This window comes from Halichondria panicea, chromosome 9, assembly GCF_963675165.1.
Source record: "Halichondria panicea chromosome 9, odHalPani1.1, whole genome shotgun sequence".
Lineage (NCBI taxonomy): Eukaryota > Metazoa > Porifera > Demospongiae > Suberitida > Halichondriidae > Halichondria > Halichondria panicea.
This window is the reverse complement of record NC_087385.1, coordinates 4075026-4101393: the sequence shown is the minus strand read 5'-3', so window position 1 is coordinate 4101393 and position 26368 is coordinate 4075026. Positions and strand designations below refer to the sequence as shown.

At 41.4% G+C, this 26368-nt stretch overlaps 2 protein-coding genes and 3 long non-coding RNA genes across 6 annotated transcripts; 3 read left to right on the top strand and 2 right to left on the bottom strand.

Moving 5' to 3' along the window:
• Window positions 1-886: 886 nt before the first annotated feature.
• Window positions 887-2449, top strand: LOC135341258 (uncharacterized). The gene is made up of 3 exons (XR_010396539.1): window positions 887-1217; window positions 1339-2149; window positions 2229-2449. It is a non-coding gene; the product is annotated as an uncharacterized LOC135341258 (long non-coding RNA).
• Window positions 2450-6122: 3673 nt separating this feature from the next.
• On the top strand, window positions 6123-8811 carry LOC135341336 (uncharacterized). Its single transcript, XM_064537859.1, has one exon. It carries the CDS (start codon window positions 7772-7774, stop codon window positions 8753-8755), a length of 984 nt encoding a protein of 327 aa, XP_064393929.1. The 5' UTR covers window positions 6123-7771; the 3' UTR covers window positions 8756-8811.
• Window positions 8812-13582: 4771 nt separating this feature from the next.
• Window positions 13583-15994, bottom strand: LOC135341259 (uncharacterized). Of its 2 annotated transcripts, XR_010396541.1 has the most exons (5): window positions 15699-15994; window positions 15469-15568; window positions 15338-15376; window positions 14807-15285; window positions 13583-14716 (listed from the first exon to the last, which is right to left on the bottom strand). It is a non-coding gene; the product is annotated as an uncharacterized LOC135341259 (long non-coding RNA). The 2 variants fall into 2 exon arrangements; XR_010396540.1 differs by lacking the exon at window positions 15699-15994 and having other exon boundaries at window positions 15469-15684.
• Window positions 15995-18551: 2557 nt separating this feature from the next.
• On the bottom strand, window positions 18552-20170 carry LOC135342071 (uncharacterized). The gene is made up of 3 exons (XR_010396743.1): window positions 19924-20170; window positions 18918-19819; window positions 18552-18866 (listed from the first exon to the last, which is right to left on the bottom strand). It is a non-coding gene; the product is annotated as an uncharacterized LOC135342071 (long non-coding RNA).
• Window positions 20171-21923: 1753 nt separating this feature from the next.
• Window positions 21924-25926, top strand: LOC135342070 (mucin-2-like). Its single transcript, XM_064538755.1, has 5 exons — window positions 21924-22059; window positions 22149-24329; window positions 24454-24876; window positions 24938-25171; window positions 25231-25926. The coding sequence occupies exons 2-5, from the start codon at window positions 24189-24191 to the stop codon at window positions 25426-25428; spliced, it is 996 nt and encodes a 331-aa protein (XP_064394825.1). The 5' UTR covers window positions 21924-22059; window positions 22149-24188; the 3' UTR covers window positions 25429-25926.
• The last annotated feature ends 442 nt before the right edge of the window (window positions 25927-26368 follow it).

Genomic DNA, 26368 nt, shown 5'->3' with positions numbered 1-26368 from the left:
AATTAACTAGCTGTGTCTGCTGTCTAGTTGGACCAGATTTAGCTAGATAATGGGGTAGAGAATAGTTGAGCGGTGCTGTGTGTAGCTTGAACTGTACTGGCTGGCAAGAATCTAGTAAGCACCCTATGCACTGATAACTCGTCAGAATGTAGGGTATGTTCTAGGGATCTGGACAGCTGTACATCCAAAGGAGCCAGGGAGTGCCAATCATCTTCTCCCAGTCTCTGACACGCTAAACAAAAGGAGCTAGAACTGGGAGTCCCAGCTAGAATTGCTAGCCGGATCTAGACTAATAGAATGACATGGAGGCGTGGTGAGGCCGGATCCACACTAATTGATCGACCTAAAGACGCTCCTGTTCCAGATTTCACGAATGGCAAGGAAAGGGCTAAAGCGCTAGCTTTTTGTTAGCCTCGATTCAAGGCCGATTAAAATACGGCCTGGAATCGAGGCTAGCTTTTTGTTAGCCTCCTTCACTGCCTTCATAGAAAAGAAGTGAAGTGGAAAGTGCGGCCTGGGATCGAGGCTAGCTTTTTGTTAGCTATATATGTAGCCTCGATTCCAAGCCGCTGAGAAAGGCGGCCTGGTATACACTGTTTACGCATGCGCCAGAATTACCAAGAATCTTGGTAATCGTAAATTGCAGTATATTTATCAGTATTCTTATTCCGCATTAGTTTGTAAAACATTGATATCCGTTTCATTTATAATGATGTCATTGAAAAAAGAAATCTAGTCCAAGTTGTGTAATGGCTGCTACCTTCTCTTCTGCTCTTGTGTACGCGTTATCCTGTGTTGGAATACCAGGTCTAGTCTTGAAAGACAAGCAGCTGGAGGCGTTGAAGCAGGGGCGTACACAAGGTGGTGCTTAGGGTGCTCCAGCACCCCCATCCAGGCTCTGGTGCTCCAGCACCCTATCCAGACTCAGAGAAGCTCAAGTAGATAGTTCAACCATCACTGGCTGGCTAGAATGAAGCTACACTTACTGCAGCTATCTACAGCTTAATAGTGATAGTTACAATAACTTTATACCAGTTAGATCTAGCTAGCTAGCCTAAAAAACTTAATTTTATTCGATCGTTACTGGGATATCCATGGGAACTAATAAAGAGTGGGGAGGGGCTCAATAATAAGGCTAGGCAGCAGGAAGTGGTTTGCTGTATCAAACACTTGAGCTTGCCTCACAACATGCAGCACAACAAGGTTCTTGGATCCAGGTACATGAATGTATAGTATAATTATATAATTACATGTATACCTACATGTATGTACAATAAATTATAATAATAATCAATGTTTGCAATGTAAACTACAAAGTCTCTTTTCCTCAACATCAAGGTACGTACTGGTGGTCATACTTTGTACGCTGCCTGTCACCTCCTGGTAAGCTGATCAATCTTTTAGTGGCCTGAAAAGAAAAGAATCAAGACTGTCGTCAGATCAAGCAAAGGAACAAACGTTTATCATCACTTAATAACTTCTACATTTACACAGAGACTAGACATGATTGCATTGACATTTGACATACCTTAAGAAGAGTTGGCTAGAGTTTGCCATCCCAGGCGAATTGAGCTTCTGGTCGTAAACATTCTTGATTTGCTGATGGCACTGTCACGTCAGTACTGTGGCTGTGCACCATCTAGAAAACAGTGGGCGTTGCCGACAAAAGGAGGCGTGATCCCGGAAGTGGGCGTGGTCTAAATTTTGCGGCGCGCATCGCCCCTGTTGAAGTGTCTGTACGCTGGTGTTTATGTGGGTACCGTACCGACCGGCTATGGCAAGTCCCAGAGCAAGTCCATCTGCTTTCCAGACACTCCCTTTCTTGATTGATGTGAAGCTTGACAGGACCAGTGCACCTCTCTCTGAAAGAAGTGTTGTGATGGTGATTTCTCCTCTTGTTTCTCTGAGTGAAGCCATCTTCAAAGTGTTGGTGTGTCTGTTCGACGTTCAGTGCCATTTCTCTCTGGAAGGAAGTATTGTTGTGACATTTGCCGAAAATTGGTCACAGAGTAAGTACGTGGTATCTGATCCGAGAACTGTGTGGCCTGAATGTGTTTACAATCCGTGTATCCGATCCGAGGGACTTGTTGCTTGAGTGTGTATCCGGACTTGTTGCTTGAGTGTGTATTAATGGATAGTGCTTTCAATGGTAAATCTATTGTGTAAATCAATAAGTAGTCCTCACATTATGTTACGTCACAGCCACTGTACTTATTTTTTACCCACAGGTTTAACTAATTTCTTATGAGATTAACTTGTCGCCTGAGTGTGTATCCGATCCAAGCCTCAAGTTAATGAATAAATCTACAGAGCTGATGTTTTACTTAGCTGTCTCTGTCTACAGTATATGCAGAGAGGTAGCCTCTTCTTTTTCTTTTTTCTGTTCTTTATCACAATAAGATAAAATACTGTTTTAACGTTCAATGAGATAAATACGGTAAATAATAAATTAATTGTCCACCCACGCGCCAACAGTAAATACCAGGCCCACTATTCAAGGGGCTGGAGTCGAGGCTAGCTATATATGTAGCATAGACTGGAAACCACTCCCTTCGCTTCTGGGCTCTGGGGACTGGCAAGTTGCCGTGTTGAGAGTTGTCCTGTTGGAATGCAATTAGAACAAACCACAAAATGCGTAATGCGTGGGTGATATTAGTTCAGCCTCGATAACAGACCGCCAGTGAATGTACTTATACTCGAGGCAGGTAATATTTTATGCAGTAATAGTTAGCGTGTGGGCCGTGGCACACGAGTATTTGTGACGTTTACATTCTTGTGGCAGCGTGACATTCCTCACGCACTGGGACAACTCTCAACACGGCAGCTTGCCAGTCCCTTTCTCCCGAGAGAAGGGGAGTGGTTTCCAGTCCTACAGTAGCCATTTATCTCTTTGGACACACCCTTTAATTATTCCTATGGCGCATGCGCGTCATTCCCCATGTGTGAGAAAATAATATCCAAGATCCAGATCCAGATCCTCCTGGCAGAATCATCTTTGTCTTGAGGGCCTGGTAAGCCACAAATAGTACTTTCTGAAAACCATATGCGAGACTTGCAAATTCAACAATAGTAAAATACATGACCTACTATATGCTACTAGCCTACCTGTGAGAATCTTTGCTCGGTTTATATGTGCTGTATATGCCCCCAGTTAATTCAGTAATCGATCCAGTGCAAAAGTTAGTATGATCCGACTAGAAAAACATTTGCAATGTGAAAAATTGCTAGGATTGGCCAGGGGAACCACAAAAAAGCGTGGGAACAAGAAATCAGACGAGAGCATAACTCCAATCCGTTACAACATCACATGTACTGGTAGTTTTCCCATGTTTTCCCAGCCAATATATGCCACGCAATTTAGTGATGACCAATCCCTATATATTTATTATACATCCATTTTGGAATGTGCGAGCACATAATCATGATGATTTGTGATGAATTGATGTTCCTAATACGTGCCAGTGGCGTAGGCAGAGGGGGGCTGACGGGGCTAGAGCCCCCCCCCTTTTGTGTTTCATCAACTCCAACTCAGCTTGATCTGTCAATCTATTCTGCACTGTACTGCATGTGTAGTTACCGTATAGCGGGTATATTTCGAGGGTATAAATGTTTGCGGTTTTCGCGGATTGAGCCTCTACCGCGAAAATTTATACCCACGAAAATTTATATCTTTATTGAATAGTAGGCGTGTTCAGTATTATTGACCACACCTATCGACAATAAGAGGTGCCTCACCGTTATAGGCTAGGCCTGGATTCGAGGCTAACGGTGTGGTGGTAACAGCTGCATGTTGATGTGCGCATGCGCCAAAAGGCTGGAACTCAGACCACAAAAATAAAATCCGCGAAATCCTTTGTAATGGTCCATCCGCGAAAATTTATACCCTCGAAATATACCCGCTATACGGTACTAGAATGATGTCATTCAATGAAAATGTGCGCAGGGCCAACTACATGCGCATGCTTACTGCTGATAAGTGATGACCTAGGTAAAATTTCAAGCTATTCGGCGCCTTCTGGCCCTGCTCAATGGATTTGAGCCCTGCCCTTCCCAAAATCCTGGCTACGCCACTGCATGCAGTGTTGAGCACAGGTATACACACAGTCCATCCATGCGTAGTAACATGCACGGACGTACTGGTGACCTGCATGGAATGATGTGGTGGATGGAAGCTGATAGATAGAGCTGGAACACAGTCTATTATTTAATATACTATGTATTGTACATGTTCATGACGTTGTAACGGATTGGAGTTATGCTCTTGTCTGATTTCTTGTTCCCACGCTTTTTTGTGGTTCCCCTGGCCAATCCTAGCAATTTTTCACATTGCCAGGAGAATCTATTTTGACCCTCAGTAAATGTTTTATTATTTCAGGAAAGCGTGTCTTTTTATGGTGAACATGTTTACTCATACAAACGTACTGTATGATGATAATGCATACATGATCGTACAGCGGCCGGAGTAAATTATTACGTGCATTCTAACATACATATCTTTAATTTAGGTAATGCTCTATCACCAAAGGAAGCGGAAAGGAGCATAATTATTCCCTGATGCAAGACTAACAAACAAGTATACGAGCACTAGTAGCGATAAGACGAAGAAGAATCCTCCTTCAACTTTAAATCAGTTTTAGTTGTCCATTTAGTTGTCTATTACTAAGTCTATCTCCATGCATGGATGCCTGCCTATATACTATTCTGTGTGCATACATGCTGTGCTATATACAATGTCATCACAAAAATTAAGTCAGCAGTGTACATGTAGCTAGATCTAGATTTGTCAGGTTCCAATATGATTTCTGCATCTCCACTTTCATTCATGAACATCTCTCTTGGCTCTCCCTGCGCAGAGAATCAGTTAGCACTGGAAGAACTTGGACTGGGAGCTTCAGTTATCTGATCACTCACTAGCCTCGATCCCAGGCCGAGTTTTCGCTTTTATAACGGTTAGGCGAACGTTCGCCTAACCGTTATAAAAGCGAAAACTCGGCCTGGGATCGAGGCTAATCACTCATGTTATTTCTGCAGTAGATTCCGTATACTATACGGAATTCCGGATACTCCGTCCGTGTCATCCGTTGCAATGAGTGTTTCAGGACTTTTGGTAGTGGGCGGAAGTGTTTCACATCCACGGAGTGTACAGTATCTAATAATCAGATGTTAAAAAAAATTAATGACACTTATTAAAATTATTAGAGCCTGCTATGACCTTTGAACTTTCAGACAAATTTTGTAAATTAAGGAGCACCACTGCACTGCAAGAAAAAGAGTAAAGGAAACTGGAATTTAAAGGTGCAGCTGTATTGCTATCATGTACTAGAGTATACAGCAGAAGTTTGAGACTGATTCCTTCACTTTCATTTTTCCCATTATTTCGGACCCTATCTATATACATATTAAATTTCTCGTATTGAACAGGTTATAGTGCCATTGTCAACGAGATGATGATGGCAACACCAAGTTCTCTAGCTCACACTCTTCACTTGATCCACCATATTAATGATGAAACTATAGTCTACCTAGATCTTGCCAAACGTATAAACATGAACAAGACGTACTTGCATGATAGCATAGGGCCCACACAAAAATATCTGACCTTAACAAGCTTGGCAAAGCTTTATACCTCTTCCTTTGTTGTTCAGTCTTCAGAATAATGTTTTTTAAGCTTCAGAGAAGAGAGAAGCTTCAGCTAAGAGCCATTCCGATAAAACGGGAACTGACTTTGTACACGATAGTACACGAATATAAATGTCACAAAAGTGAACGAGGTACATGCACGTCACACACACAACGCATGCATATCTAGATGGCGAATAGAATTACTACCCGAAAGCACCAGGACTTTGTTGCAGAGCCCATGGGAGAAAAGAAAGTTACTGAAATAGCTGGAGTTGGAAAGGTTCTAGGAAAACGATTGTCAGAGAAAAATGTCAAAACAGCTGAAGCTGCGTTCGGCCAGTTTCTTGTATTAAAGAAGGACGAACCGGAGTTTAAAGAATGGATGAAGGATACATGTGGTGCTAACGCTAAGCAGCAGAGTGATGCCCACAAATGTTTGAACGAGTGGCATCGTCAAAACTTTTGAATCAACTGAACTCATGCAGACACATGTGTATAGAACACTAATGTCTACTTAATATGTACCATTTTTGTGGAGCATGTGAAATTAAGAGTTGGGTTGAGAATGGGCTAATTGGTTGACGCAGAAATGAAAATAAAAATGGGAATGGGCCAATTGGTTGACGCATGCGCAGACAACTAGTTGTTCGCCTAACCGTTATAAAAGCAAAAACTCGGCCTGGGATCGAGGCTAGTAAAAATCCTGATACGGTTATTTGGCTCAAAACTAAGCACTTATGCACTTGTCAAAGTAATGCCCCACCTCCCCCCTACCGGGGATAAGTGGGGATTAGTTGAGGATTAGACTTGAAGTTGCTCCCCTACCTAGGGGAATTACCTGATGCATGCATTGGTCAAAGGTCGATTAATTAAAGATCACATGATGTCTGCCACACTCTTCCTTCCAACACATGCTGAGTACAGTGAGAGCAAAATTTACAGTTTATTGATCCTGAGCAATCTCTGCCTTCTTGACTTCACTAGCTCTATAGGAGTATAGCTGCCAATATTTATATAGTAATTCTGATACTTCAAATAATCTGTTTATCTTCTCGCTAGAGTGTGATACAGGTCTAATCCCCACATCACCCCCATGTTGTACTAGGGGCCACTAGGGGATTAGACCAAATAACATGCCCAAAGGTAGGGGTATTAGATCAGGTGATTGGTCTAATCCCCACTTATCCCCGGTGGGGCATTAGATTGACAAGTGCATTACACAGTAGAATTTTTTCAGGAAAACCAGCCACAAAGGGGGCCTGGGAGGCCCCAGCCTGTATATATCACTTTGACTGCATTTGTATTGAACATAAAAGTGGGGTATTAATTATGTTGGTAAACTTAAGACTGCCACATAATTATATAGATGGGGGTGGTGTTTAAACCATAGATATATACACGAAAGAAAAGGATAGGAAACGCCCCACGTGATGCTAGGTAAATGCAGTGTGTGACGTCACACCCTCTGGTTGGAGGCGAGTTGCGCTCAAGAAAGTACACAATGATCCCTATATCTGCTTATTTTTCTCGTAGGAGGCCTAAAAGAGAAATTCAAAGCAATCAGGCATCATGCACACATACACCTAGCACTACTGATAGCTACAGTTGCCATGTTAGTGCCCAGCTTTCTTTTATTCAGCTTGATTTGTGTGAAAAAACACCGATTTGTCAGTTTATGTACCTATATCTCCAATATGAAATAATTTTATAACTTAAACACATGTACGTTTCACAGAATTAAAGTGTGTTTATAACTGCATGGAACAAAGCATATTTTCCAGCTCTCAATGCAGTGAAGTAGTAGCAGCACCATGAAACGTTTGTCCGAAGTCCAGAAAGTTTGCGTACCTCTCCTGCTCTTACTGTACATGGTAATCTAGTTTGAAGTGCTCTAAGACACAGTTTAGGTATTAGAAAGTGGAACACAAGTATCTTTGTCTGTAGTGTGTGATCGAAGTGATGGCATTTGAAGGACTTGGGAACAGACCTGTTATGGTTTGTAGTAGTCTGGGGGCCAGACCTAATAGCTCGGGGGCAAAATCAAGAGAGCTACTGTTGATTTCTCTTGACTTCGAATATTCGTGATCGTTTCCGTTTCCGTTTTTCGTTGATTCAAAAAAAGTTTGCTACAGATACGACTACAGATAATATGACTTCTGCCGAGCCTTCAAGGACTTCTGCTTACTCCACTGACATTGGCTGGAGGGTTGTTTGGCAGAGAATAGGAATGGGTCTCACTTATAAAGAGATTGCCTACAGGCTTCAGATTGCAGTTGGTACAGCTCACAGATTGTTTCAAATGTATGAATCAACTGGTGATGTTGCTCCCTTGAAGAGAGCTGAAAGATATGAGTTGAGGAAGCTAGATAATTTACATGAGATTTATATCATTGGATTGATTTGTGAGAATCCAGCAATATACCTTCGCGAAGTCTGTGGAAAAATTTTTGAAGTAACGGGAGTAAGAGTGTCTACTTCAACGGTGTGCAAGGTAATCCATCGAAATGGGATTACCAGGAAGAAGCTGACCAAAGCTGCACTTCAAAGATCACTTGAACATAGAGCAGCATTCATGGCTAATATGTTGCAGTATCCTCGAGATTTTTTTGTATGGGTGGATGAAACTGGTACAGACAGAAGAGATCAGCTGCGCAAGTTTGGGTATGCTATAAGAGGGCAACCAGCTGTTTGTACACAACTTTTTACACGTGGGAAAAGGATATCTGCAGTGGTTGCTATGTCATCTGAGGGTGTTGAGGCTTATGAACTAACTTCTGGTTCAAACAATGGTGAAAAATTTGTAGACTTTGTGAGAGGAAGCTTAATACCAGTCACTCAACCATTCCCTGACAGACACTCTATAGTGATTATGGATAACTGCTCAATCCACCACATACAGGCAGTCAAGGACCTATTTGATAGCTTTGGCGTTCTTCTTGTGTACCTACCACCATACAGCCCTGACTACAACCCCATTGAGGAGCTGTTTAGTTACTTAAAGTACTATTTGAAAGAACATGAAGATTTAATACAAGCAGTCCCTAGCCCTGTGCATATCATACAGGAAGGTCTAAACAGTGTGACAAGTTCAAAGTGCAATGGTTGGATAAATCACAGTGGATACAGCACATAGACTTGACTCCACAAAATTATTGCATGGCCACATAATACCATCATATAATTATACATACATTAACAATCAAATTCAGTAACAGTCAATACTCAATACACACACGCCACTGTTTCTTACTCTTCAAATTGTACTCAAAATTTTTTTATGTCTGTGAGAATTGTCTTCTGAAGCTCTTTGTACTCCTCTTCAGATATAATCCCTCGCTCCTTCAGCTGATGCCACTTATCCAATTGGGTAATACACTCCGACCTTAGGTTGATTCGCTTTCCTGGAGATACTGCAACAGCATCAGTGGATTTCTTTTTCCCAAAGAACGGCTTATCTAATGAATCATGCTTGTGGGTATGGATCATATGTGCCCAGCAATTCAGCTGCACAGGTGTGTACCGTTGACCATGCTTCTCCTTTAGGCTATCTACAATGCTTTCAACTGCACTCATAACATCAATTAGAGACGTGTGAGCAGGACTTGGCCGTTTTGATGAAGGAACACTTGACTCAGGGTGCTCCACTCGCTTCTTTGTTGGCCTGCACTTAAGCCATAGCATGATCCTTTTTCTTCTTCTTGTGAGTCTCATACATGTCTGACAATTCTATATCTGTGGTAATCTTTTCCTGTTTTCCTTTCATTCCGTGACCTGGGGGTATGTACCCAAACAAAGTATCGTATCCTTCAGTGTATTCAGAAAAAGTATGACACAGTTTACTCTTTAGAGCGTCTACTGATGTAAAAACTTCCTTCATGTCGATGTCGTTGACCAGTACTTCACCTCCTTTGTTCTTTGGATTAATGATCTTCAATACGTATGTAGCAGAATCACCACCACCACCATCAGCTGATGAAATCTGCACACAAACAAGGCAATCAATCAATTGCTGGGCCATGGGAGGGGTACGTGTGGAGTTATGCATGGTTAAAAGTGGGGGACTATCTAAGAATATAGGCCTAGAGTGAAAAAGATATCATTTGTTAACTAGACATCTAGATCTAGCTAGTAATAGCTTAGTCACCTTGATTTCCTCATTTTCAACATAATTATTGCTGCACAGAAACACTTGTTGAGTTACCAGAACACACTACACGGCCAGACACACATGGTTGAGACTGAGAAATGACCAGTCTACAAGCAGAAGATTGGCTTTCCTCAGCGAAGAATTCAGCTTTCGAGTAGTCCATGTAAATAGCATCAAATAGGTTGCAGGGCTAGGGAGAACAAACGTAACTAGGCTAGCTTCAGCTTCATGAGCTTCAGAACACTGGATCCACGTGGCTCAGGAAACGCCGGGAAACGGTGAATCACTACGGAAACAAAGCACGAGATTCTAAGCCAAGGGAAATTAACAGTAGGATTAGGTCTGGAGACTCTTGCAGCATTTCCGTGTGCTCTAGCGGAATGTGGCCAGAGCCAATGAAATGCATATCCTATGTCATGTGATTTTTAATCCAATGAAATGCGAGTATTGCCTTTGTGGAATTTGGATTACAGCCAATGGAATTTAGATACAGCCAATGAAATGAGAGTATTACTACATCTACTCCTTCTTTATAACCTCCAATATCACAGTCTCCTCCCTATTGACATTCCAAGAGCACACGGAAGTAATTATGGTTTCTCAACACATTATAATGAAGTGCAATTATGGGTTATGATTTAACAAAAGGGTGAGTTGAAGGCTAAACTGAACTTGTCAGTTAGCCGTAACTACAATAATAATAATTATGGACATACACAAAAACAAAAAAACAAAAATGATACCAGATGACTATAAGAATTAAGTGGGCCTGAATGATGATGGCATGGCTGAACATTTATTACAAGGGCAAGAAAAATGGTAGGTGCAAGGATTGTCAGATGTGAAGTTTTTTATGAAATGAGACCAGAGATATTTAAATATGACGTGTTTTATACATTCTGATGATAGAGTTAAGTCAATAGGAGGTAGCTTGTTCCATAGTTTTGGTAAGCGGTTAAAATAGAAGTGACTTTGTAGGTGTGAGGAAGAGAGGACGTGCTTTAAAGTTAACTTGCTGGACGAACGGGTATTGGTGTTATCTTGAAAATTTATATAACTACGAATGTTGAATCGCACAGAGGGTTTTTTTAGCGAATTAACTAGAAACATGATGTCTCCATTTCAAGATAATACATTAAAGGCATTATTTCAAGTGTTATCAGGCGATTTCTGTAGTCCATTGAGTTTCCTATAATAAACTTGGTTGCCCTTCTCTGTACTGTTTCTAGTTTGCGGATGTCTTTGATCAGAGCAGGTCGCCATATCTGAGAACAATACGATAATTGTGATCGAACGAGGGATATAAATAATTTCTTTTTCACTGAAACTGTTGAGGTTAATGAAAATGTACGCTTTAGCAAACCCAAGATATGATATGCCACTGAGCAGATGTGCTCATAGTGATTTGTCCAGTTAAGGTTGTTGTTAAGAATTAGTCCTAGGTCTTTAACTCTTTCCTTGGCAATCTGTTGTAGAAATTACAACAACGGTAACGAATCGTTATGATGAATTAGATGAAGTGGTATGTGAGCTCCTCCCTGACAAACAAACTGTAGTCTAGGTAACGGCCTTATCAGTCAAGTAGGCTAAAAATCTGTGTCCTTTGATGTAAGCTTTGATGTCTCTTTGTGCATATGTAGTTATATAAAAAAAAAAGAAACCTTTAACTAGCTAGGAAGAGTAGCAGCAGTAGTAGTAGGAAGAGTAGCAGTGCAAGCAGGACTAGACTAGATTAAAAAGTTGGTGGAAGGAATAACTGACCGTTTGGACGTCACCTGGCTGCCAGACTTTCATCTGGACTCTTCCCCCTGAGTAGCTGGCCTTTCTCTAAGCCATAAAACTGAGCAAGAAGCTGAAGAAGCAGCTAGACAGAGACATGTACCTAGCCTTGAGAATTGGGAAGCGTGGCTCAACTAGTTAGCCCAGCCCAGTGGAATTGTTACCGTGGGTACTGAACAACCGTAGAAGTACAGCTACCCCTGGCTTTACTGAATTAACTAGCTGTGTCTGCTGTCTAGTTGGACCAGATTTAGCTAGATAATGGGGTAGAGAATAGTTGAGCGGTGCTGTGTGTAGCTTGAACTGTACTGGCTGGCAAGAATCTAGTAAGCACCCTATGCACTGATAACTCGTCAGAATGTAGGGTATGTTCTAGGGATCTGGACAGCTGTACATCCAAAGGAGCCAGGGAGTGCCAATCATCTTCTCCCAGTCTCTGACACGCTAAACAAAAGGAGCTAGAACTGGGAGTCCCAGCTAGAATTGCTAGCCGGATCTAGACTAATAGAATGACATGGAGGCGTGGTGAGGCCGGATCCACACTAATTGATCGACCAAGACGCTCCTGTTCCAGACTTTCACGAATGGTAAGGAAGGGTTAAGGGTAGTTTTAGATGAAATAGTCTGGTCGCCTAGCTTGTAGTTAAAGTCTAAAACGGAGTGATTAGCACGATGGAACTGCATTATAATACACTTGGAGGCATTGAAATGTAAACTCCATTTAGTACTCCAATCTGAGAGGCTTGTTAAATTGGCTTGTAATTGATCACAGTCTGAAGTAGATGAGATTGAATGAGAGCATTTTGTGTCATCAGCAAACAGATATACTTTACCGTTGGGTACACACTGAAGAAGGTCATTGATATAAACTAGAAACAGAAGAGGGCCAAGTGTGCTACCTTGAGGAACACCTGATGAAACAGGTACAACTGAAGACTGGGAGCCGTTGATGGATACTAATTGCTGACGATTAGATAAGTATGTTTTAAACCATTTTAGGAGGCTTCCTGAAATTCCAATGCTTTTCAGTTTGTGTAATAGTTCGGTATGGGGAACTTTATCGAATGCTTTTCGGAAGTCCAGATAAACAGTGTCTATTTGCTCATTGCAGGTGAGGGAATTGATAACATTATCTAGAAATGTAAGCAGTTGTTGGAGACAGGAGTGATTCTTTAAAAATCCATATTGAGCTGTTGAGATCATGCTCCCCACAAATGGAAAAATCCAAGTGCTGCAAGAGTCTCCAGACCTCTTTCTCTCTTCCCCCTCCCCCTCTGAGAAAGAGGTCTGGCCCCCAGACTAGGTTTGTAGAGTGTACTGACACCCCCTTTGGAGCTCACTTTCTCATCACTTTGCATATAGTAGCTCTAAAAGATTAATAGCCTATGTCTAAGTGTATCTGGTGTCTCCTCAAGAGCACAGTTTGCTATAATACTACAAACTATCATTTTGAGTGCACACACCCCTTTTTGCTCATTACACGCCCCTTTTTAGCAACTCGCCTCATCCAACGGCAGGGCCGTAGCCACCCGAGGGGTCCGACACTGACAATTTGTGTACGGGATTTTAAAATCTCGAGATTCGGGAAATTTTACGGATTTCAGAGATTTTGAAGATTTTAGAGATTTCAGAAGATTTTGGAAGATTTCAATGATTTTAGAGATTTTAGAAGATTTTAGAAGATTTCAGAAGATTTCAAAAGATTTTAGAAGATTTCAAGGACTGCAGGGTGCCCATAACAGCTCTATAAAGTCTATATCATCACGGCAACATATTGTTCATGTTGTTCCAGGTTTAAACTATTCTTCTACCAGCTGTCCTTCTTATTCCAGCTCTTCCAAATTCTCCTGCATGACGTGCAGTGGATCTATAGCTAGCTAGCTAGTTATTATGGGTTTCACTATAGCTATACTGATAATTATAAGTCTATAGCTATAGTATAGGTATAGCTTTATATATATAAACTATTATGTATAATTATTATGAATTTAAAGTATAATTATAGGGGGCATTGTGAAATGAAAATGCATTGCATTATGAATTGTAAATGTACATAAAAATTATACTCCTCTACAATTGTTACAGATCCATTTATTGTTTTTCTTCACTTCGAAAGCATTGACACACTTGAGGTGAAACCAGCCTCCCAGTTTACACCCGCTGCTCTCACACTCAACCATTTTTGAGCCATTATCAGGCAGTCTACAGTAGCAATACAATTGAATCTCTACTATTTCCTTTGTTATCGCTAATCTGGCTGTTCTTTGTGAGTTAGTCGGAAAGGGTGTCATGGTTGCTTGGTCAATGCATTTCAAGAAATGCTCTCTCATTGCATTTTGTTTGAAATTGCAGTAGCAGGGGTTTAGGCTATGTGCTAAATGCGTAACGAAAGCGATAGCAAACAATCCACAGTCTGAAGCGCCTGATTGTTGTGCCACATTTGCTACAGCGACGGAAAGTTGTTGCTCTGAGTCTCTTGTTCCATTTGCTAGAAACTTGGCCAAAAGTGTTTGAGTGTCCATGCTTATTCCCCTATACAACGAGTCGTATAGACATGCAGTGGGAATCAAATTTGTGGTACTGCACTGAAGTGTAGACAGAGCTATCCAATGGTTGCTAGAAACGTGCAAAATTTGTAGAGACTCCTGTGAGAGAGGACTGATATATTGCGACTGTTGTAACACAGAGCACCGTAGGCCATACAGATGAGTGAATTGCTTTTTTAGCAAGTATTGGGCACAATTTACATGATTGTCGTTCAACCAGGCATTACGGCTTAGCAGAATACTGTGGTCTTGGTGGTAGAGATGAAAATGATCAATTTTCTTCCAGATAGTTGACTCGGATGAATCACTTGAGTCTGAAATGATAGTAATATCAGAATTTGTGCTTGTGTCGATGGTTACTGTCGAACTGTTTATAAAACATTCACATTCTTTGGTCAGAACAAATTCTTGAGCCATTGCTAGTTTGTGGTGCTCAGGACTGAATCGAAAATCTGGCGTAGGCAGCTTCATCTCTAACAACTGGAGGATCACCGTTGACCACCTTAGCTGCTGGTTTTGCTGCAGATAATACAACTAACGTTGACCTGCTACTCTTCGGAATTGGTGTCGAAGTCCTTCGTTTGTTCCGATATGCCATACTCAACTGCTGTCGAAGAGAGTACTGCATGTTGTGTGTAGAATATAAGGGTATCTGTATAATCAGTATATAACACCACATGCATTTTTATACAAAATATCATTTCAAACTCACATTGTCACATCCGTTTACGAGTATTTTGTTGCGGAGATTCGGGTACTTGCCACTTAGAGTCTTGGCCATGATGTCATATTCTGCTGCAGTTGGTCTGGGGCATAAACCGTAGAAGAACTGACTCGCCTCCCGAATCAATGACAGTTTCGTATTCCCCTGAAGCTTGTTGCTACTCAGGGCCAGCATTACCCTCTTACTAGACTGAACACTTCTGGGACAGGACAAGGGTTTGGAAGTGGACTGCAACTCGTTTTAATAATTGCCGGCTCACGAGCTACTAATTTCTGCACAACATCACCATCACCATCGTCGTGTGGTGTCACACTATCAGTTGCCGACAGATCAAGTCCAGCAGTAAGGGTGTCACTGTGGTCCATGACCAAACTTTCATCACTATGCCAGTCGTATGCGTAGTCGGTAACCATGCTGAAGCTTGCACTTATCTGGTCACTCATCGCAGACTCATCACCAGCAATTCCCTGTAAAATATTCAGAGCTGTATGTAATTAAAATGAACTCAGTTAAACTTACTTGTGTATATATGTCAGGTAGTGACTGCGGTGTTTGCTCCTGTGCAATAGAGAAGAAGAAAATAGAGAGTGCTATTAATTATTAAAATGGTGAGACTACGTTTTCATACCGGTAAATGACTTTTTACTGACCTGTTTAGTTGCTATAAGCTTCTTTAGCTTCATGCGCAGCCCACTTTTAGGAGGAGGATCCAGTGATAAAGACAACCTATAGCTGTGCAACAGTGAACTCCTGCAATTGTATCAACTATTTTAGCAATAATAATAATTATATGCAAATAAACTTTAAGCATCCTACATTACTTTTAGAGCTAGATTTACACCAGTCCATACACCATTGCTAGTAAGTCTACTTGACTTACAGTGCAGTTGCAGTAGAGGAAACAGCAATGACAGACTATTCAGTGGGCTCTCGAGACCATTGCAACACTCTGCAGCTGCATGCTGTAACGTAGCAAGATTTACGGAGATGGAAACATAGATTACGGATTTTAGGGAGAGATTTTGAGAGATTTTAAGATTTTAAGGAGATTTTGCGAGATTTTAAGATTTTAAGGAGATTTCGCGAGATTTTAAGATTTTAAGATGATTTTTCGAGATTTTAAGATTTTAAGGAGATTTTGCCCACAGGCGTACAAGATTTTAAGGAGTGGCGGACCCCTCGGTAGCCACCAGTCAGGTTTCAACCCGACCACTTTTTCCGAGGTGAATAGGCAATGGTCGTCACTACAGTAAACACATAATGGACAAAAAATGCACTGAACTTCTTCTGCAGTGCAAAACATGCAAGCATGCTAGAACTATAAGTGATCAAGACTATTAATCTACATGCTATCATTGCTATGGCGAGAGAGAATCCCTTCCAAGTCTTCCAGACCAAGCTCACCATCCAGCTAACCATTTTTTGTTCCCCAAGCGATCATTTGGAAAGTCCAAACCAGTTCTGTGGTCTTGCCAAATACAACTTTGCTGTTTCTCCATCATGATAAGAATCAATGTTGTGTTCTGTAACATTTGTGTTAGGGCTAAGCTTTAAAGCTGAACAGAATCTAGTAGAGAAGGGGCGTTACCAACGATACCGGGAATGGGCGTGGCCTCAAAAAATTCGGCTCGCTACGCGCGCCGATTTCATAACAACCTGACCACTCTAAAGTTGGTGGCTATGGCCCTGAACGGAAGTGCTGGGTGTTGCCTATCCCTTTCTTTCGCGCGTGTATCTATGATTAAACACAATAGAATAAAGTGCTCGAAGATGTGAATTGTGATAATAAACACTGCCACATCCTTTAAAAATAACAGTATGTGGTTTCGCTTAATCGTTCATACTTTTACGGATATAATAGGCTATGATATAGGCCACAAATATCAGCACCAGTAGGATAGCCAGGATTCCTCCCACTACAATGGGTGTCATAGGCGCGAGTGACTCCCCCAAATAATGACTCCCGGTCACTCCTACCTAGTCACCAGTGACCCCCGGTCACTCATGCCTAGGAATAAATGACTCCCCCGGTCACTGACTCCTAGTCACGAATGACTCCCCCACAAATTGAGATTTCAGCGGATCGAGGGCTGCTAAGTACATCCTCAAAAGACTGCTGCCTATGCAGTGACTATACTATAGTCTAGTATATACAATCAAGTTTATCACTGTTATCTATGAGAGGCCTGTTACAAGTGTTTGTCTATAGCTGTTCCTTTAAAAAACTATCGTTACTTCACTTATAATTTTATAGTCTGCAATATAATTTTGAAACAACAACATCCATCACAATAATTATTACAGTGCATGAAAAACAAAAATAACACAGTGCAAATAATTATTATAGTGCATGAAAAACAAAAACAGCAGTAGAAGATATTAACGAAAGCCTAAAAATTCAATCTACAACTAGCTATATATATTCTCCAACTGAGTGGAGATACTATAATGATACCACGAGTTCCACGTATCACACTGTATCATTTCATCGTAGGAGTCAGGGTGGAGACAAGGGCAGTATAATTAACAATGCTGGAAAATCTCAGGTCTCTTGTGACTATTCAGTTCTTTTGACTTTGAAAATCTTCTTCAGTTTTCTCATTTCAAAACAACGTACAATTGTGGTGTCTCATTTTCATTTAGGATGATGTGATCCAAATTGTCTCCTTGTAATTCGTGGTATATATGCAGCGCAGTGGAGTAGGAACAGGGGGGCCAGGGGGCCAGTGGCCCCTCAACATTGAATATCAGCCCACCCTTTCTGAGTTGGATAGGTATTTTAACCAATCAATTGACAAGGATAAAGCATGAATTTGTAAGCAGAAATGAAGAACCGCTTTTTTTTACCGCTGAATGATAATACTCTTGTTTTACAGTAACATGTTTTAGCAATTCTGCTGTATATTATTATAGACTTTAGTTCTTGTTCAGAGGTAATAAGCTTGTAGCTAGGCCGCAGCTAATTATGATGTCATAATGAGGGTGTAGCTTCCTGTCTTAAAATTTCCAGCGCAGGGAGCACCACCCAAGTGGGCCCCTCCAACCTTTTAACTGTTCCTACTCCACTGCAGCGGCAATAGCAAATAAACCACAGTTGTTGCTGCCACTGCATGTTCTGCTATGTTCTGTAGAGATCCCCCACAGCATGTTCTGCTACTGAATAGAGACCACAGACAGTAATAACCCATTGTGCACTTGTACATTTGGGCGATTTGCAGCTCAGCACTTGGCTCCAGTTCTTTCCCATATTAACCTTGCAACCTTGCTCTTCATTCACATGCATAGGTCTACATTCCAGCTGTCACTTGCTGTCTACTACTTCTACTACCTTGCTATTAACCTTGCTCTTTGGCTCTTCATGTCACATTGGCCGAACAAACAAGCATGCGCGTAGGGAGTCATTCACTCCTGGGGGAGTCCCCCACACCTTAGGCAGGAATGACCGGGGGGTCACTCCCACCGGGGAGTCATTCATTCCTCTGACATGGGTACTATGAGCTCTTGCATGGCAATGTAGTCCTCAATACATAGCATTCCTGTAGTGTGTGTGTGTGTGGGGGGGGGGGGTTAGGTATGTAGAAACTAAAACTAATGTAAAAGCACCGCGGCCTCGGTGCATGGAGGTACCTAGCCTCGATCCCAGGCCGAGTTTTCGCTTTTATAAGGGTTAGGCGAACAACTAGGCCTGGTACTAGTTGTCTGCGCGCATGCGTCAAATTTTCATTGTATTTGTGGTCGGCAAAAATATTTATAATCGAAATTTGTACACAGAAAATGCACAGAGTGAGTACACAAAGATGCACATATATAGGGAGCTGCTTCACAAGGGCCTGGGGAGTTGCCAGTTGTGCTGCAGCACGATCAGGGCAACTTCAAGATGATTGAATGCCTTCAAATTACGTTTCAAAACGATTTAGCAGGGTGCTGGACTTCTCTGATTCTAGGCCCCAACTCGTAACTCAGTTAAACTTTGCTTGAGAAAATGTAGATTCTCTTGATGCCTCTGAGCTACCCAGCAACGCTCGAATGAGCAGGTCATACTCCAGTCCTGTAAGTATAGGACAATATTAAAAGAAACCAAACACAGTTAAACCCTTACCTCAAACTGTCCAGTCTCGTCTGTTAGTATAGCCAAGAGGAACAATGTTGGGATAGCTGGATAGTAGCCATTGTTCCTGTACAGAGAAGTAGACATTCTAAATACGTGTAGATCTATACATATCATATTAAACAGGTTATAGTGTCATTGTCGACGAGCTGATGATGGCAGCACCAAGTTCTCTAGATCACACTCTTCACTTGATCCACCATATTAATGATGATACTATAGTCTACCTAGATCTTACCAAACATGAACAAGACTTGATAGCATAGGGCCCACACAAAAATATCTGACCTTAACAAGCTTGACAAAGCTTTATACCTCTTCCCTTGTTGTTCAGTCTTCAGAATAATGTTTTCTAAGCTTCAGAGAAGAGAGAAGCTTCAGCTAAGAGCCATTCCAATCGATTCCAATAATGATAAAACGGGAACTGACTTCTAGTACACGATAGTACACAAATATAAATGTCACGAAAGTGAAAGAGAATATCCATTAGTCAGAATCTGACGAACGACTGACGCATGCGCAGACAACTAGTACCAGGCCTAGTTGTTCACCTAACCGTTATAAAAGCGAAAACTTGGCCTGGGATCGAGGCTAGGAGTACCAAACATGAAGCTACAACTAGGGTGACGCAAGCGCCATGGGGCAAGCGACGCATCCAACTCTGCTGAAAGATATTGTGCAAATGACACCACATCTTGTGGCAGGTTGATGACATGGCCTGCGTATTCATATTGTCCAAGTGGTAATCGATAGATGGACATTATTGGCATGCATGACTGCAGATATAAACAGCATCTTGGATTGAACAGCAGATTGTTCGAATAGAGGCATGTCGGGATTCACTCTGTATGCCTATGCCTGCATGTATTGCTTCAAGCGTGCCTGTGTGGCCTCTGTAAGTGTAATGAACATTTAATAATGTTTGGCCACTTTCTGGCTTGTGCACTTTCTACACAACATTTATTTATTTTAGGCAAACACAATTTGAGTCAGTTACCTTCACTTCCTGCTGCTCCTGTGTGCCCTGTATCTTTCTCTCTGGGTCTAGCAAGCCTCCTTTCCCTCTTTTTAGCTGTTTCTGAGGATCCTCCTTATCACTAGTTTTGTCACTATTCATATCTTTATCGAGCTAAAGTTATTGACTCACGTAGAAATTGGTAAAGGATCACGAGTCACAAAAGCAAATATCGTATGCCGGTCCATGCCGGCCTGCCGGTCCACGGTAGACATACATACATATATACATACATACATACACCTACCCGGACCACGTGCATGACTAACTAAGGGACTCGCTTCGCTCGCCCCAATAAAATTATTTACATGGTGCAGAAAGTGGGAAATGATCGATCATCGTTGCTAAAAAGGAAACCAAAATTTAAAATTAATGGCTGCACGAACAGCCAAGTGCAGCTTTGCAGCTCTTTTCTCACTCTTGCAGCTACCAATACATGTTACCCACTAGAACGCTAGGTACACAGTAAAAACAGATTCGTTATAATAACATAAAACATCTCAAATAAAATGCATCATTTGAAATTTAATGTAGAAATGACAGAAATTTATGTCATTTCTACATTAAATTTCAAATGATGCATTTTATTTGAGATGTTTTATGTTATTATAACGAATCTGTTTTTACTGTGTACAATGTAGCTACGTAGCGCTCTACTGGCTAATTACTAAGTAGAGTAGCAACACTCTATAGACAAGTTTTGCTACGCACTATTCTGAAAAGGCTGCAATGCAAGTAAGCAAACCTAGCTTATAACTCGAGAACGAAGCATTATTTTACAAATTGCTATACAAGAAAACGTCACTAAAGCCTATAGAAACTCTTACTTCACTCAGTCTTGCATCATTTATCAGACACTCTACACAAACACACTACCGTATACCTCGCTGCGCATGCACAACCAAGCATTAAATAAAACAACACCTCACTGTTTGCTGAATGTCTCCTGGGTATATCATATACTATAATTATGACAGCGTGCATCATTTCCATGGATCCAGTGTACTGTTACACTTATGCAGTGGCGTGTACAATGGGGGGCTTTGGGGGCTTGAGCACCTCCCTGTCCTCCCAGACAACCATGAAACTAATCCTATCACTCAGTATAGCTAGCTAGCTAACTGTGCAGCTCCAGAGATACGTGCAGCTCTATCTCATGACAACGACAAGTCATGATCCACCATGCCCAATATTATTGAACATGCGCAATCAGTATTGCCATTCCAATGGTTAATGTAATGCTAAATAGCTGATCAAGATCCTCTGCACCCTTCCAGTCACCTCTTGCTCCACTGAGAGATACTGAGAAGCAATGACTAACACCAGAATGACTGGACATCCCCATTGCAGTGATTGACCAGTTTGCTAGGATGTACCCCAGGAGAATAGTGCATGGAGATCCTACAGATGACTGACTCATAATTATCACGCTATGCATGTCTTAGATCCCATTTGAGTGTATTTAGCAGGGAACTATGAGCTATAGTACCGGTACTATAGATTGTTCTGGGCTACAAACTACAACATTATACATTGTATTGTCATTTACAAGAAGATACACATGTAATAACATAAAAATTATTGTAGCTAGATGCTTTATCTAGTAACATAGTAACAGAACTATAGAATGGAAGAGAGAAGCTCTAGAGGAGAATAGTAGGAGCCGCTCTTTTCTTGGGCAGTGTGCTGTACTTTTTTGCTGCAAGGCTGCATGGGGGAGGAGCTGGATGTATGAAAGATGCGCCACAATAAATGAGGGGGCGTAAAATCGCGCGCGCTATGCTCGCGGCCCCATTTTTTCTGTATTCTTGAGCACCCTCCTGCTTCAATCTCTAGAACGCCCCTGCTTATGCACCTATCAATGGCAAGCCCCACCTCCCCCAGTACGGGCACTAGGTGGGGCTTATGTGGGATTTGATTATACATTTTGCCCCAGATGCAGGGAATTTGATAATACTGTTCTGCGCATGCGCAGTAAAAATTAGCCATGTGCTAATTGCAACTCTATTAATAAAATATTATAAAATGTGCTAGAGAAGGCTAAATATAGAAGCTCTGAAGATCTAGCTGCAAGAAGAAGTGTTATTGTGAAGAAATCTATCAGCTAATATAAAACAAGTGAGTGTCTGTCTGGTGCATGGTGCTCTGTAGCAAGCCTGTATTAAACTTATTGTCTGGCTTTAATAATTTTTTTTTTACATTCAAAGCCGAAGGTGATGTCACAATATGAGAAAAAGGTCCTAGTGACCTTTGGAGACAATCGGCGTCCAGTTTCTTTCCAAGGAGGGGTGACTAACCTAACGTTAAAGATCAAGGAACGTTTTTCAGACTGTGGGATAGAGAAAGACGATACCATTGTTCTTCAAATAAAGTCCGAAGAGTGGGGAGGAATATTTGTTGATATGGAACCGGATGAAGTCATTCCTGATAAATGTGTCATTGACGTGTCTATTGACGTGTATATAAATCGTGTGAACAAAAGTCCCTGTGGAAGAACGGTAATAAACCTGTATTCTGGCTCCGACTCAGTAGAGTTTCAACAATATCGTGAGAACTTGAAGGTATTTTTGAAAGGCAGTAAAACGAAAAAGGAGCGTTTACGGATTAGTCAACCCAACCTTTACGAAATGTTTGAAAAAGTATGGACCGTTCGATCCAACCTTATGGTAACTGGGTACCCTCCGCAGTACGTGTTTTTTCTTTTGCCATGTTTTAAAGCAAGTTGTTGCCACCCAGTATGCCAAAAGTCTGTCGGTGCATCAGCAGACAAATTGCAGTGGTATCTGGGAGGACCCCCTCTAAATTCACTCCCAATGCCTCACATAGATCCAGAAAGACCATGGGGAAAAGAAAATTGTAAAGACTGTAAGGGGATCTGCAATGGTCACTATGTGGAAAGCTCGGATGGAAGTTACGCTCCACCCCCATCTGCAACATTGCAGAAAGCTTTTAACAGTACGTCTACCTTAGAGCCTGAACAATTGGCTGAGGCTGTTTGTCTTCCAGAGGCAGAAGTTGAAATTTAGCTCAAACATTTACAAACAGTAAAAGATAACCGAAAACTTGGTGCAGAAAAAAGAAGAAAGAAAAAAAAAGAAGATGTCCTGTATAGCTGTGAGATATGTATTAGTTATTGCCCAGCTGCGGCCCCGAGGGCATTATATCATTCAGTGCAATATATGGCATGTTGCACGAGGGCGCCGGCAATAACTAACTTGTTGCCCAATGACGTTAAACTCGTCTGACTGGTCATATAAATCGTAATAAAAGACATGTGTTTTGAAGGAATTTAGTGTATTCATTAGTTTTGCTGAATTCCATAGTAATTTTTTTAGGTTTTCTTCCCACTAGTAGTTGTAAAGGTAGTAGCCTATAAAAGGGACCAACTGAGTATTGCGTGGGATGGTGGGGCATAAGTCCCAAATGGGTTAAAGAAATCTACTGCATTTACACACAGTGCAAGTGCATATAATCCAGTGCATGCCATATAATGCAGTGCAATATATGGTAACCATGGCAGTGATGCAACATGCCATATACTGAGCACTGGATTGCTTTGATCTGCCCACTCACTGGGCAACAAGTAGAAATGTTTATGAAGAACAGACAGGAGAAGTTGAAAACTGGATTGCATGTGATGTGTGTGACAGTTGGAAATGTGTGAATCTTTTGTCTGAACCTGATAAGTATGTGTGTAGCACTTGTACCATGTAATAAAGTGGATTGAATCTTTTGTTTGCCTGTATAAAGAGATAATAATTATAGCCAACCCGTATTAATTATGATTTATAGCTCATTGTAGGTGTCAATTCCCCAGGTAGAACTACGGGTTTTACCTAGGGATTTGACATCGAGGTTGCCCCCAGATGTGGTGCAATTGAAATATGTATGTTTCTAATCCCCACCTATGCCCGTACTGGGGGGGGGGGCTTGCCATTGATAGGTGCATTAGTCTTGTTTTTTTTATATTCTTGGAACAAGGGTCCACACAGTTGCCCAGGGTATCCTCTGAACAGTTGGAGAAAGCGAACACTTTGCATTTCACACAATAACTCTTCAATCTGTGCCCAAATGAAGTTGCTTGATTGATCTATATAATACGCCCTCAATGTGCTTGGAGTTACTATACACATCACGTGCTACTTGAATCCATCGCGCATGTGTTTGCCTGTGCCGGTCTCCGAGCAACAATTAGATCTAGCGTGCAGAGAATTTCATTTATTCATGTAAGTATTGTCAAGAAGAAGATGGGGAAGAGAATACGTCGAAGGTTCAAGAAGGTCATCAAGACTGTTACCAAGATCATCTTCTGTAGAGGTTGCTCAACTCAAGTCATCCCCATTGATGACAATCAAACTGATACAAATCCTAAACATTCCAAAATGAAGGTGATCATTCATTGACACCATTATATAAAATAAGTAGATATACTAGCCATTTCTGTATACAGTATCAGGAGATTATAATTTATAGTGTTTAGCTGTAACATTTTTAATCCTTGTGAAATTGTAGGAAAAGCTCAAGCAAAAAGTAATGTCAAGGTCTGCAAAAAATCGAGCTGAGAGGCCAATCAATGAGACCTCCACTCCCATCACTGTGGTTGCTGCCACCAATTACTCTACCTCAACAGGGACCAGTATCGGGCCAGTTGATAGTGAGACCACCACTGCAGTTGCTACAACCAGTCACTCCACCTCAGCAGGGACCAGTATCGGACCAGCTGACAGTGAAACTCCCACTCCCACCACTATTATAATAGCGGCGATTGCTACCACCAGTCATTTTACCTCAGCAAGGACCAGTATCGGGCCAGCTCATGGTGAGACTTCAACCACTGTGGCAGCCACTGTTAGTTCAGCAAGGACCACTGGACCAGATAGATGCTCTCCTGATGCCTCCACTCACACAAATACAGTAGATCAAGAATATCTACAAGTAAGACCTGGATTATTGCTTTAACCTTCCCTTTATTGCAATTTTCCCTGCGGAATCTCAGACCAATGAAGACACTGTTATGCTGAGTGTAGCAAGTGAACCTGTTGTGATCCCTAGAATACCTTCTGCTGAGCTCTTGGAAAAACTCGAGAAGTTCATAGAGAATCAAGAGGTTACCAGCCGGCCTTTGCCTGATCATTGTGAGATTGTCGATACTTCCTTGCCTTGCAACACCGAGCAAGACGAACCATTGAAACTCTCCGTTTCAGACATGTTATGCATTCAAAATGATCCAGTAAGTTACAAAAGATGGTATAGAAAAAGTATTGAGTAGTGTGTCTCTCATTTATGTAGGACCTGGCGGATCATATGGACAGATTCCAAGGGGGTGTTACCAAACGAGAACCTCTGTACATCGTTATCGATACCAAACTCTCAAGTCCTACTATCTTCCAGTTTGATCATCCACTCTTTCGTGAAGGTTGCTTTGCATCCCACGTTCACAGAAAAAAAGATATCTCTAGAATACTGCTTGTATGGATGTGGAAATGAGTTCACGGGATTCGTACGGGTGTCTGACTCTGTACCAGCAAAAAGGTTTTTTGTGTTTTACACACTTGATGAATGGAAATCATGCGCAGACGTTTCAGCCACCTTGATTAGAACTAATTACAAAGGAGAGCAAACGAATAGATACGCGTTTGACCTACCGTACTTTAACCCTGGCTGCACTGAATTCGCCTTGTGTTTGGAGTCTGAAGATAGAAAGAGTTGGTGGGACAATAATTCCGGCAAGAACTACCGAGTTGGACTCGATAGCCACAAACTACATGTTATACAGAACTCTTAATTAATACAGCAATTCATGTTCATGTTAGCATGCAGTGTATAAGCTTCTGCAAGCCACAATTATATGTTGAGTTCAATCCTGTATTATTATAGGCTATAATTTTACAAAGTCAGACTAATACGTCAAGCTAGTTGAAGACTACATCATGTACAAAATTAGCATAATTATAAGCAACATTCCAGGAGAAAAAAGTTGAGTAGCTATAGAGCCAGGTGGAGTTTTAATTCATAAGTAATTAAGTGTATAATGATGTACACACAAACTTGTCACACTGATGACTCACATGTACCCAACTGTAGATTATAATTATAACCATGCAGGTGAATCTACTCTTTTCGTGACAGTAACAGTTATGCTGTAAAAATTAATCCTGATAAGGTTATTTTGGCTCAAAACTAAGCACTTACTCAGTAGATTTTTTTCAGGAAAACCAGCCACAAAGGGGGCCTGCCTGTATCACTTTGACTGCATTTGTATTGAACATAATAAAGGTGAGGTATTAATTAGGTGGGTGAACTTTAATGAATGTTAGTTTATAGATGGTAAGCTTGTGTAAGCAGATAGAGTCCCATTTATTATGGACTCTTGATGATACTATTGACCACTGACTCTATACATAATTATATAGATGGGAGTGGTGTA